Here is a 12,058-nt window from a genome sequence, read left to right on the forward strand (position 1 = left end):
GCTGCCATAGGAGAAGCCACATTTTCTGACGGTTAAGCTGGGAGGTTATGATTCCTCATAAGATTCCTTTCTAGTAAGCAGAGGTCCTTCGGTGAGGTTAAAATATGATTTGCTTTAGAAAAATTAGATGAGCACACATCTGTCACGTAAAGTGAGACGTGCCATGTTCTACTGGGCAACGGTGGTCTGGGACTTGCTCCTGTAACTGTCGCTACCTGACACCGGCCTGAGAAAAGAGTTAGCAAATCTCTGAACTTCAGAGGAGAGTCCCCTCTCTCCCCAACCTCACCCTCTACCACCCAGACACTGATCTCCATGTCAGTTTGGTCACCGTTCTGCCGTAAAGGAAACTCATGGTGTTGTATGATGCCATCTTGCGCTCCAAGGGCAGTGAAGGCCCTCAGCGAATTCTAACGGCACAGAAGAGAACACTGCTGACACTGAAGACATCGTTCCTGCTCCCTCACTCATTCACCAAGAGGGCAGGGAGGCAGAGCCTCCCCTCTGGCTCTCCAGGTCCACCACGTACAGGGGGTTCACAGGGTCCCTACAACTGGACTGGACCCCTCCTGGGATGTCAGACCTCTTGGCAACACGTCCAAAGAAAGCAAGCTCGTGTGGATGCCTGCCTAGGAAACCAGCCCAGAGGGCGAAAGAGACGGCACAGCTGCTAGACGCAGGGGAAGAGGGGCGTCTCCCCATAGAGGGGACACAACGTGATGTCAGAGCAAGTCCCCGCTGGACTGGGAGTCGCAGAGATGAGACGGTAAGTTCGACCTGGCCAATACCAAGTATCTGTGGGCAAAAGACTTACTTCTCTGAAATCTGATTTTCTCACTGGTGCAAAAAGAAGATTAGAAGAGAGAATTTTTAAAAAATCTTCCAACCCTCCAATTCTGAGAGTGACAACCTACCGGTTGTGAGGCCCTCTGACAGGTACCATGGAAGATAAAGAGATACAGGATACATTTCTCATTAATCCAGGATCATGCTCACATGGAGAAAAGAGGAAAGCTGACGTCGTGACTGACCCTCTATTGTCACACTGGATTCTGCGCGTGTACACACACACACACACACGGACCCACAAATATCAGGCAATACACACTAGCTATCCTTGTTCTGGATGCGTGTTAAGTCCTATACTTGTTCAGTAAAGGGATTTCCAGATTTTTCAGGAGATATTTCATATTCTCCTGAGAGATTTCAGAGGGTTAGGAAAAATTTCATTTGATCAGTGTTTGGAATGGGTAGTGACAGTAAGGTAAAGCTTGGGATCACGTCATTGGGAAATAGTAGATTAAGTAAAGGTAACACATATATTTTTCCATTGCAGTTCTCCTCAGCAACTCTGACAAGCAAGTGTATGTTGAGACACTCTAAGAGAGGTCAAGACTGCAGTGTCCCAAACTATGGGCCACAGAGTCTTTCATTCTTTTTTTTTTTTTTAACATCTGTATTGGAGTATAATTGCTTTACAATGTTGTGTTAGTTTCTGCTGTATAACAAAGTGAATCAGCTATATGTATACATATATCTCCATATCCTCTCCCTCTTGCATCTCCCTCCCTCCCACCCTCCCTATCCCACCCCTCTAGGAGGACACAAAGCACAGAGCTGATCTCCCTGTGCGATGCAGCTGCTTCCCACTAGCTATCTATTTTACATTTGGTAGTGTATATATGTCCATGCTACTCTCTCACTTCGTCCCTTTTATTCTGAAAAGTTTCTCAAGTGAGGAAGGTTCAGAGAAATACCCTTTGGGAAATAGTGTACCAAAGAGACTGTAAATTCCCTGAGGTCAGGGACTGGGCCTTGCTTACCACGACCTCTCCAGCACCTGGCACGACACTGGGCACATGGAAAGGATTCAGTAAAATATAATAAAATAAAAATTGGCCAAATGACCAAATGAGTAATTGTTGAATTCCAAGTGGAAAGCCTGGCATTCGCAACGACACGGTGGTGAGAGTATGCCAAGGAGCAGGGAATCATCTGTCCAGGGTGGCACCCGTCACTGTCTGGGCTCCAGATGGACACGGGTAAGCGTTTCAGGTGAGGCTGCCTTTGCCTCCTCAAGGAGCTAAGGGCTCCAAATCCTTAAGGCATCCTGAAAGACTTTCACTCATTTTATTCCCCGAAATGGGGTAATAAAAGAGCTTCATGAAGAATGTTGGCATTTCTCTTCTTTACTAAGAATAAGTAACCAATGAGTTAAGGATACTCATCGGTCAGACTCCATAATGTACTTACAGATTATTTTCATTTCTTTACTGCCACCTTCTGGTCCCCAGGCACCTACTTGGTAGTTTTAAAATGCTACCTTATATTTGTGGTTCACGATGGCAACCCTTTTTTTTTTTTTGGCATGCCACATTGCTTGCGGGATCTTAGTTCCCAGACCAGAGATCGAACCCCAGGCCGGCAGTGAAAGCGTTGAAGCCTAACCACTGGACCGCCAGGGAATTCCCCACGATGGCATTTTAAGCGCTTGTTCACATCCTTTACCTCATATGACATTACACAGGTTAGATGTGGTTCGGGTGGCCTTTACTCTTTTTTCATTTGATCCGAAGGCCATAAAGAACTTAAGGGATTTGCCCAGTGACAGAAAGGTAGGAGCTGAGAAAGGACTAACCATGCCTGTTGTTTTCTCCAAGGAGCAAACACCGGGGTTAGTCATTCGGCTTTGTTCAGCTACATTTGCAAAGACTTCTATTGCCCTCTCATCCCTTCACAAGCACAACCTTGAATGGAAAATCCCTTGCCCTTAAAAGAGAATACTGTTCAAATATACCTTGATCTTTTCAAGGGTAAAATCCATTCCACTTTACAAGGTCTTTGAGAAAAGAATATAGGGGATCTATGATTGATTTTTTTTAATCTGACAGTCAAGATACCATAGTGTCCTACGGCACAACCCCAAGATGGAGGTCCACCAGCTTCTTCTAAAACATACCTTGGTCTGGAAGCAGCAGTAGAGTTGGGTTAGGTACGGGTGTTTCCGCGCCAGGGCCAAAATCCTCTTCTCTGTCATTGTGCAGTCTACGTCATCATCTTGAAGGATGACATCCTTCTTCAGGACCTTCACAGCATATACTTCATCTTTGCCTTTGAGCTCCGCCAACATGACCTGTAATCAACCAAAACCACCCCGTAAGTCTATACTTGTAGGGAATCAAAAGAAACCCAAGTCAACATCAAATGCTTTAAAATCTCCTTTTTGTTCTTTAATTTTAAATAGCATAATAGTATTTAAAATGTAAAGACTACCCATCCTAATACAGCTACTACAATTTATTTATTTTTAATCTCTAACAGTGTCCAGGCAAAGAAAAGTTCAATGCACATCTATTAAATAATTACTCGTATGTTCATATAATTTGTCATACTTGCAATTAGAGTACAGCAAATAGATTGTTTTTTAACTGAACATTATTTCATAAGCATTTCTCTACATGGTCTCCACCATATCATAGTTGCTGGTACTCAATTCAAGTATATCAGTAACAGTTTAACCATTTATCTCATATTAGACATTTGAGTTACATCTAATTATTATTATATAAACTACATCAAGCATTTTTACACATATTATTTTTTCTTTCTTTTATATCAGTTTTAAGATGGAAAGCCTTAGAAGTGGATTATAGAGTTAAATATTTTGCACATTTCCTAACTGACTTTCAAAGAGGAGGTACAATATAATCTGCCGCTGGCAACGTAGAAGTGCTTTAGTTTCATGCAAATTTACCAACAGTGGGTGCTTTCACTTAAACGTTTTTGCTCATGTCATGGGTGTGAAATGCTACCTCAATGCTGTTTTAACTGGTAATGAAACTAAAAATATTTGTTTTCTAATTATATTTACATTTTGTGCGAATTATTTGTCAATTTCCTCCGTCTAGTTATCTATTTTCTTACACATCTGTAGGAGCTTGGTATATAAAGTTACTACCACTTTAATTTTTTTTTTTTTTTTTTGCGGTACGCGGGGCTCTCACTGTTGTGGCCTCTCCCGTTGCGGAGCACAGGCTCCGGACGCGCAGGCTCAGCGGCCATGGCTCACGGGCCCAGCCGCTCCGCGGCATGTGGGACCTTTCCGGACCGGGGCACGAACCCGTGTCCCCTGCATCGGCAGGGGACTCCCAACCACTGCGCCACCAGGGAAGCCCCCACTTAACTTTCTGCAAATGTTTTTCTAAGACTGTTTTATGATTTTCTGTTAGCTTTTTCTATTGAACAGGGTCCCCTATCTTATGTAGTCGAATCTGTCCTTGTTTACCTTTATGGTTTCCTCTACAGCTTTAAAGCTGGGAATGTGATTCCTTCTCTAGAGAGCAAATTAGCAGTTCTATTTTCTTAAAGTTTTCCGATCATTTGATATTTTTGCACTCATTTCCCTATAAATGTGACAAGACTTTCTCCCACTGAATAACTCCCAAGCACAGTATTCTAGTAGAGCTAAAGAACAGTAACTCAGAGGCTGCACGAGGGTGTTCAGGATGTTACCCTGAAGACCTCTGTCGCCCACGTATACTACAAACTCTTTAAAACTGGCTCAAACTTTGGCTGCGATTTCTCTGAAGAAGCAACCTAAATGCTCCGGACTCATCACAGTTCCCATCCTGCTTATACCCTATGAAAACCTGGAAACTCTGAGCCTGCTTCTTTCCCCTTGAACCTTGCTCAAAATTAAACCAGGTCCTGCTCACATCCCAGAGTTATGCCTCCTCAGAGGACTGGGGTCTGTTTCTTATTTAACCAGTCTCCAAAGAATGTGATTGCTTCATCTTTTGCCATTTAAGCCAATCCCAGTTCCTTTCCTGCCACTGCGATCTCAGGATGAGATGGGGCAGGTGAGATGGGTTAAGAACCGGGGCTCATAGCCTGGGGTTTCCAGAGAGCCACTCCCTTTGGAGAGAGGTGGAGCAGGTCTGCAGCTCAGCCTGCAAAAGTCCAGGACGCGTGAGGGCATGGGACCCCTGGGAGCTCCCAGAGCCAGGCACCTGGGCCCCAGAGCACCGGTGCTCTGCTCTGGGAAGTCCTAGAAAGATGACTCCCATCGACGCCCAGGCATGGTTTTGGGAAGAGCAGGAATAATCAGGGGTCTGAACTGAAGTGTTAACCAGCTTCCTAGGCTCTCTGCCCTTCCATCTTCTTTCTAAAATAAACGGGATTATTTTTCCATCTCACCCCACCTTCAGAATGCTGGCTGATCACTGCAAATACTTTAGCGGGCACACTCTGCACCCACGCCCCACATAGCTGTGTCGGGCTCGGACACAGCAGGAGAGGGAGAATGGAACCGAGGGCAGTGGCCCCTCATCCAAGACATGAGACAGCTGTGCTCAATCTCTTGCCAGGTGCAGAGGACAAACAAGACATTTAGTCAGTGGCAGAAAAGTCAGTTGAATAACATTATATTTCCAAACTAATACATGCTAAGATTTCTTTTGAGCCCCAAGTTCACTGAGGGCAGAGGTTCTAGAATTCATTTCCAAAGTCTTCATGATGAATTAAAGCCAGAATTTCAGACGGATCTCTGAAGGGAAGAAAGCTATCGTTACTATTCTCGATAATGGGATGCCAGGCACACGTAGTGCCATTTAAACCGTTCCAAGTGCTTTCTCCCCCACTCTCTCACTTGATTCCTGTCCCCATTTGACAAACGAGAAAAACTAAATCCCAGAGAGGTGGAATGACTACACTGAACTCCCACAGCTAGTTAGCAGGAGAACCCTGGCTCCTGTCTGCTTGGCCTCAGGCCATCTGCACTCAACAAGGAAGGAAAACATAATCAGACTAGGCTGAAATGTTCATCACTTAATCTTGGACCAAACCAGCAGCCCTGCCCCTGCATGTCACAGACCTTGCCGAAGCTGCCTTTGCCCAACACCTTGATGAAGTTGAACTCATCCAGGCCCAAGCGCTTGGCCTGGCCTTGCCGGACTTCACCATTCTCGCCCGGGCTCGCCAGCTGGCCGTCGGTGGACGCTGCTGCCCTGTGCTCCTCCCCTCGGTTGTCAAATGACAAGGCCTTCCGGATGTTGTTTTCAAGTTCTTTTATTTCTAGGGCCAAGGGTGACAAGATACTGCATGAGCGCATACCTCACGAGCCCTTCCCATTAGGATTTAATACTCAGCATTTACCCCCATGAGCTCTCAACCCTCTTTCTGGTTCTTCACAGCAGCAGACCCCGTGGGGCATCCCTTTACGTGGCTTCATTGGCTCTGCACACTTTCCTTGGCACCTAACGTACAGCAAGGCCTAGGCATGCAAAGAGAAGGCCGTCCCCGCCAAACAACTCCTTCAGATCTTCCTTTTACTCTGGGACCAGGCCACCTCTCCGAAAGCCCCCTTCAGCCAGTAGCCTATTTATTCCATTATTCTAGGTGTAATGGAGGAATCCTGGACTTCTCTGGAACCTCGCAGAGTCCCAAAGGCAACAGGTACCCTTCCAGTTTCCTTTGAAAATTAGAACAATGACTAATGGAGAACCATTGTTACAGTAATTATTGGTGAGGTAATTATTTCAATAGCTGGGACTAAGAAGCCTTTACCTTCTAAGGGACTTTATTTGGCCTTGTTGCTGGGTTTATTCTAAATACCCATCTTACACAAGGTTATTTAACAAAATGAGCAATGGGCTTATCATCACCAAAAGAACTGCTTCCCAAGAGTGACATGCTGCAAATGTATCTAGGACGGGACAGGGAGTCCTCAGTACAATTTCACAACTACGACACAGCCTTGTGCCCCTCCAGAGTATGTGACCTGAATTACCTAGGGATGATAAGACTGGATGATCCTGTGACCTTTTCTATTTGAGGAAGCTTTATTGTTAGCTATATATTCACCAAGACGTACACTCCTCTGTGTAGAAATGGGCATCTTAAGCATAACCCATTTTTAAAAGATGCTCGTGAATAACTGGGATCACAGGAGGGGAACACAAACTACTGACCCTTGGGAGTCAGAATCACGCATTAGTGACCACGTGCTGCTTGACATAAAGACAACTTTGGCTTCTTTTCGGAAGGACTGAGGCCCAGGAGAGCTCACTCCAGGAACCTGGAGATCTTCCTTGGATCTGGAGTTTGACTACTCTGAGATGTGTCGGGGCAGGGTAGAGGGGAGGGGTGAAGACAGCTTCCGAGTCTACAGATATGCCCACGCCAATTCTGCAGTTTTCTATCTCTTATTCTTAAATAAGTATAACTTTTGGTCTCAGCACAGAGCTTCTCAGCCTAACTTCCAAGGCAAGTTAATAAATGGATTTTGGAAGACAGAACTTGGATGCTTGGGGATATCAAAACTTGAAGAAAATGTCTTTCTATGTGTTCTTACAACAGAGGGAAGAGGAATAGTGCCTTATTTCTGCTCTGCAATAATGCCATGTCTTGCTAAGAGGGTTTTCACGTCCCTTTGTGCTCACAACACTGCTGGGGAATGCCGTACTTGCACTGACTGGGGCCAAAGAGAGGTCCTGAGGGGCACGGTGTCCTGCCAAGGCTGGACAGCACTCTGGGCAGGGACCAGGCCTAGAAACCCAGGCACCTCATCCGTTACTTGGGGTCTCTTTACCATATGACCCTGTCTCCTTGAAGCCCTCAAAGGAGCTCTCAGTATTAAAAAAAGGGAAATGTGAAAATACCCACACTGGGCCGGGATAGTACCTGCTTGCTTGGAGGCCCCAGAGGACCGTCAGCTTACTAACAGATGGGTCACACCTCTTTTGAAATGAAGCAGAGGATAAAGATGCAGAAAGTGAACCAGAGCAGCATGGAGAGGCGCTCAGACCAATTATTCTGTGGCCTCAGGACCGGCACACCCCCTTGCAGCTGTTTTATTTACTCCTAGGTAAGGGCTAGGGTCACGCCAAGGGCTGGGTCACAGGGATGACCCCCAGGGAGGGTTCGATGGCATGGATTCTGAGAATGGGGTCCCTATGCCAGGAGGGGCGCAGTCTCACCCTTACCCCTGACTTAGTTCCTGACCTTTGGACAAACCTTTCCAACTCTCTGCCTTCCACTTCCCACCCTGTAACCTGGGGACAGTAAGGGAGCATGGACAAGAGAGTCGGCGTGAGCATAAAATCAGGATAAGGAAGACGAAAGAAAAGGGGCTACAGAACATCAAGGCGCTACTGTTAGGATTCACTAATGGTGGTGAATGTTCTGCCGGTGCAAAAATCCCTTCCCAGTGAGATCTGGTTCTGGTCGCCAGAGGGGAAGGTCTTAAACGTGTAAGTGCCTCCTCAGCCTGGCATCCTTGGCTGCCTGTAGAATTCAGAAACCTCTGAGGACTTCCAGCACATTCTGACAGCGAAGGAAACGTCCTGAGCTGAGCTCTACAGGGGAGTCAGTCCCAGAGCTGGCTTCCTCCCCACTGCTTCTCTCAGGCTCTTCCCCAGCTTCACCTTCCTATCCCCACCCACCCACGTGGTAGATGCCCTCCCCCACCCATCCCCCCGACTCCTGCCCTGTTCTCAGGTTTCGGGTACCTTGATGAGAGTCAGGGAGGAAGGAAGCCAGGCTCAGCTGAGCAGTGCTGACGGGCCTGGGAGCAGCGGGGTAAGAGAAGGGCTTCTCCCTCTCCTGAACGTGGAACCAGGGAGAGGCAAAAGAAAAAAAGAACCACAGCACCCCAGCTCGCTCTCTCTCGCCCTGCCTGGGGGGCATTTCAGGCTGGCACAGCCATTTAGTGCCTCACCCTCAAGAAAGCCTTGTAGAGGGAAAGCACAGCTACGGAGTCAGCTGGGAAAGGTCACCTGGAGACCCTCCAGGGCTGCTGGCTGTTTCTGCTCACAAGGCCATGCTTGGATGAAGAGGCCTCGGGCTCCCTCGTCCTTCCAAGGACAGAGCTCAGAGGTAAAGAAGCAAATCTGAGAGTCTCACCTTGGTCACAAGGGGAGGTGGGGGCCGACCTGGATCGATCTTCCTCAGACGGTGAGCTTCCGGAAGCAGGCTGCGGGGACTCAGCCCCAGCAATGAGCTAGAGAGGGGGAGAGAACGAGGGGAGAGAGGGATCAGAAGGGAGCGTGGGGAGTTTCCCTGAGGTCAAAAGCATCAAGAAACGATGCCAGGGGCCCTAGGAGTCCCTGGCGCACAGCAGCAGCTGCTGAATTGACAGTTTGAAAGCAGAGACTCAAGGTTTCATTTGACAATTAAAGGGAAGAAAACAAGAGATGTCAGTCTGCTTGATTTTTATTCTATCCAAATACAGCTGACCTTTCCAAGCGAAGCCCAACCTTCCCCCTTCAATGAAACCTCCTTGCCTACCCAAGAAACGCAAGTTACCTCATCCAGTGCAACTTGACACCTGCCTCTAACAGCTGCTTGCCATGCATTACTTTGTTCAGCTTCATTTCGTTTGGGGCTCGCTACTCAGGTAGACTGTAGGTTCTTTGAAAGTTAGACCCTATCTAGTATTTGTACTGCCCCTGGCGACTGCAGAGAGTGATACACACAACAGAAGCTCAATAAACATCTTCAGGTGTGTGGGTATTTGTCGGCAATTGGCAAATTTCAGCAGGACACCCCCAGGGAAGTCTGTTTCCCGGCACAGATGCTGGCATATCCACTTTAAGTTCCCATTTAAGTCAGAGGTTTAGACTCAGAGATTGCAAGCCCTTCTGCTCCCTTTTACTCTTGATCTACCTGCTGTGCACACACGCTCTTTCTGGATGATGGACTACTTGCGAGGGGCCATGTTAAGGGAACCAAAGCTCTAGCAAGCCTGACGCTCCTGCAAAGAAGCCCTTGAAGCTTCTGGCCAAGGGCACTTGTCTCCCATCCTCTCGTACTAACTTGAGCTACTATTTGGTTCACTTGACTTTTTCCAGCTTTTGCATTAGAAGCATCAAAGCAATAAAAACATCAGGACTGAAGTCCTTTAGTCTTTGACTTTGTTCCTTCCTGAATTTCTCCATGTTGGCTTCTTACCTCCAGGATCTCCCAAATCCAAGACAGATAGACAATGCCTGGCTACTGCCATTATGGCCCATGTAAATACAGGGGAGGGGGCAGGTACTGAGTTTTCTCTGAAATGTTTCATGACAATAAGGATTCTGCCTCAGTTTACTTCTAGCAAGAAACAAAATCATGTCCCCTGAACAGGGCTCTCTGTAGAGCTCATAAATCTGTGTGTTCAACACTGTCATCACAGGCTGTTCGTCTAACCTGCCTCCCCGGTGCAGCCCCAGCATTCTGGGTGCTGACATTCTGCTTGCAACTCCCGTGTCTTGGGTCAATAACCGAAGTCCTGTTTCCACCAGGGGGACCGACAGAGCTGAGAAGAGCCACCAGAAGCACAAAATCTCACAGTTAACCAGAGAAGAGAATGTTTTTTTCCTCCAATCCTTAAAAAACTGCTTTGTTTATTGGAAAGGTAAGGAAGAAGAAGTTTAAGAAGATGGAAACAACCCAAACCTTCCCATTTCAGGGAAAAGGCTCCTCTGAGAGGCAGCAGGGAAAAGGCATGGGCAGCTTCTAAAATGTCCTTCAGAAGGTATTTCAAGCGAAAATTCAGGGACATTTAGGAGTCAAGTTGTAGAGGTGCCCAGAGTCAGGCTTGTTTTCTAGTAAAAAAAAAAATACCGGGCAACAAGGGCCACCCACCCCCACCAGGATTTCTTGCCCAGTTAACATGGTTCCAATTTTCTCATAACTTAAGTCTTCCAGAGAATTCTTACATTTTCTAGGCCAGGATCCAAGGCTAGGAAGGGCCTTCAAACAAAATGCTACAGATACCTTTAGCTCTATTTACATCTGTGGGCCCTGACTTACCAAAGTAACACTTTAGCAAATGGATCTCTTCCTACTGACATTCAGAATGCTATACGGATAGAGACAGGGCTTTGGTCTCCAAAGACAGGCCCAGATGTTTCATGTCGCGGGACATAACAATATTCCTCGGGCAGCCGAGTGCCAGCACTAACACAAATCTTCTTGGCTTGCTTCCTAGAAAAGAATGTGGTTCCAGCTCTTCATCCATTTATCCTCATTAAAGTGATACCAGAGGCAAAGTCTGAGCACTGACATTGCTTTCATGCCAGTCCTGGAGGCAGATAAGTCTATTTCCCTGTCTAGAGTCGAGTCTTTTCTGGAGGGCATTCCAGAGTCCTCATCTTGAAGCTGACGTTCCCCTAAGAAACAGCACACTTGAGACTTGCTTAGCTTTTCTCCACCTCTGGAACCGAAGGAGACTTTCATGCTACCTGCCTGACCTTTTCTTTTTTCTTGAAGCACGTGCTGCTTCAAGTCCAGTGTCTCAAACCCAGCAGTCTCAGAACGTCACTCCAAGTGACTCTCGGGAAGCCAACACAGAGATGCTGGCTCACAAAGAGCTCCAGAAACACCACCAAAGAGCTGGTTACCTTTTTCCTCCTCTGGCCACTGTTGGTGATTTTGTCTGGAGTGACGCCCAGGTCAGCCAGCACTTTGGCAATGCCCCTGGCGTCCACGCCACAGTTGGGAGCCACGTTGGTCTCGCAGCGCCGGTGAACGTTCATCTTGCAGACTGTAAGGAAGCACAGAGGAGAGGCTTCCAAATGGTCATAGCCTAAAACATTACCTTATTTTGTGCTGGTTGTAAAAGGAACACATGTTCATTTGTTAGAATTTAGAAAATGGAGAAAGACAAAACAAGAAAAATGAAAGATCACCCATCATCCCCTCACACAGAACTAAAATCATCCACCAAACTACCGTATGGAGAGAACCAGCTTACGGATAAATAAAAATCACATTGAAATTTCCTTTCAGGGAGCAGAACACTGACCATAGAACTTAACTGGTTTCTCTGAAGAAAGTTCAATTGGATGCTGAACCCAAATGGGTCCCCTGTACACAGTTCACTCTATTACTCTGCTGAAATGCGGGAATATTCCCGAGAGAGGAATGCCCACAGTACAGCCTATCAAGATGTTCATCTGAAAACAAGGAGACTGAATGAGGTGACCTCCAAGGCCCCTTTCAAATCCAAAATCTGGGTTCAGAGGGACAAAGGCCACGCCTGAATGTCTTTGTTTTGTCCACATCACTTCACTGTCCT

General features: G+C 46.8%; 1 protein-coding gene across 3 annotated transcripts in view; it reads right to left on the reverse strand.

The window, feature by feature from the left end:
- PRKCE (protein kinase C epsilon) overlaps positions 1-12,058 on the reverse strand; it is a 683,788-nt gene that overhangs the window by 299,619 nt on the left and 372,111 nt on the right. For all 3 annotated transcript variants that reach the window (XR_012325843.1, XR_012325842.1, XM_033838611.2), the window contains 4 exons: positions 11,382-11,524; positions 8,902-8,998; positions 5,873-6,072; positions 2,960-3,133 (listed from right to left, as the gene is read on the reverse strand). Coding sequence is in view for 1 of the 3 variants with exons in the window: in XM_033838611.2 (XP_033694502.1) it covers positions 2,960-3,133; positions 5,873-6,072; positions 8,902-8,998; positions 11,382-11,524 (614 nt within the window). In the remaining 2 variants the exon portion in view is untranslated. The remainder of the gene's footprint in view (positions 1-2,959; positions 3,134-5,872; positions 6,073-8,901; positions 8,999-11,381; positions 11,525-12,058) is intronic.

This window comes from Tursiops truncatus, chromosome 14 (genome assembly GCF_011762595.2).
Source record: "Tursiops truncatus isolate mTurTru1 chromosome 14, mTurTru1.mat.Y, whole genome shotgun sequence".
NCBI classification, from domain to species: domain Eukaryota; kingdom Metazoa; phylum Chordata; class Mammalia; order Artiodactyla; family Delphinidae; genus Tursiops; species Tursiops truncatus.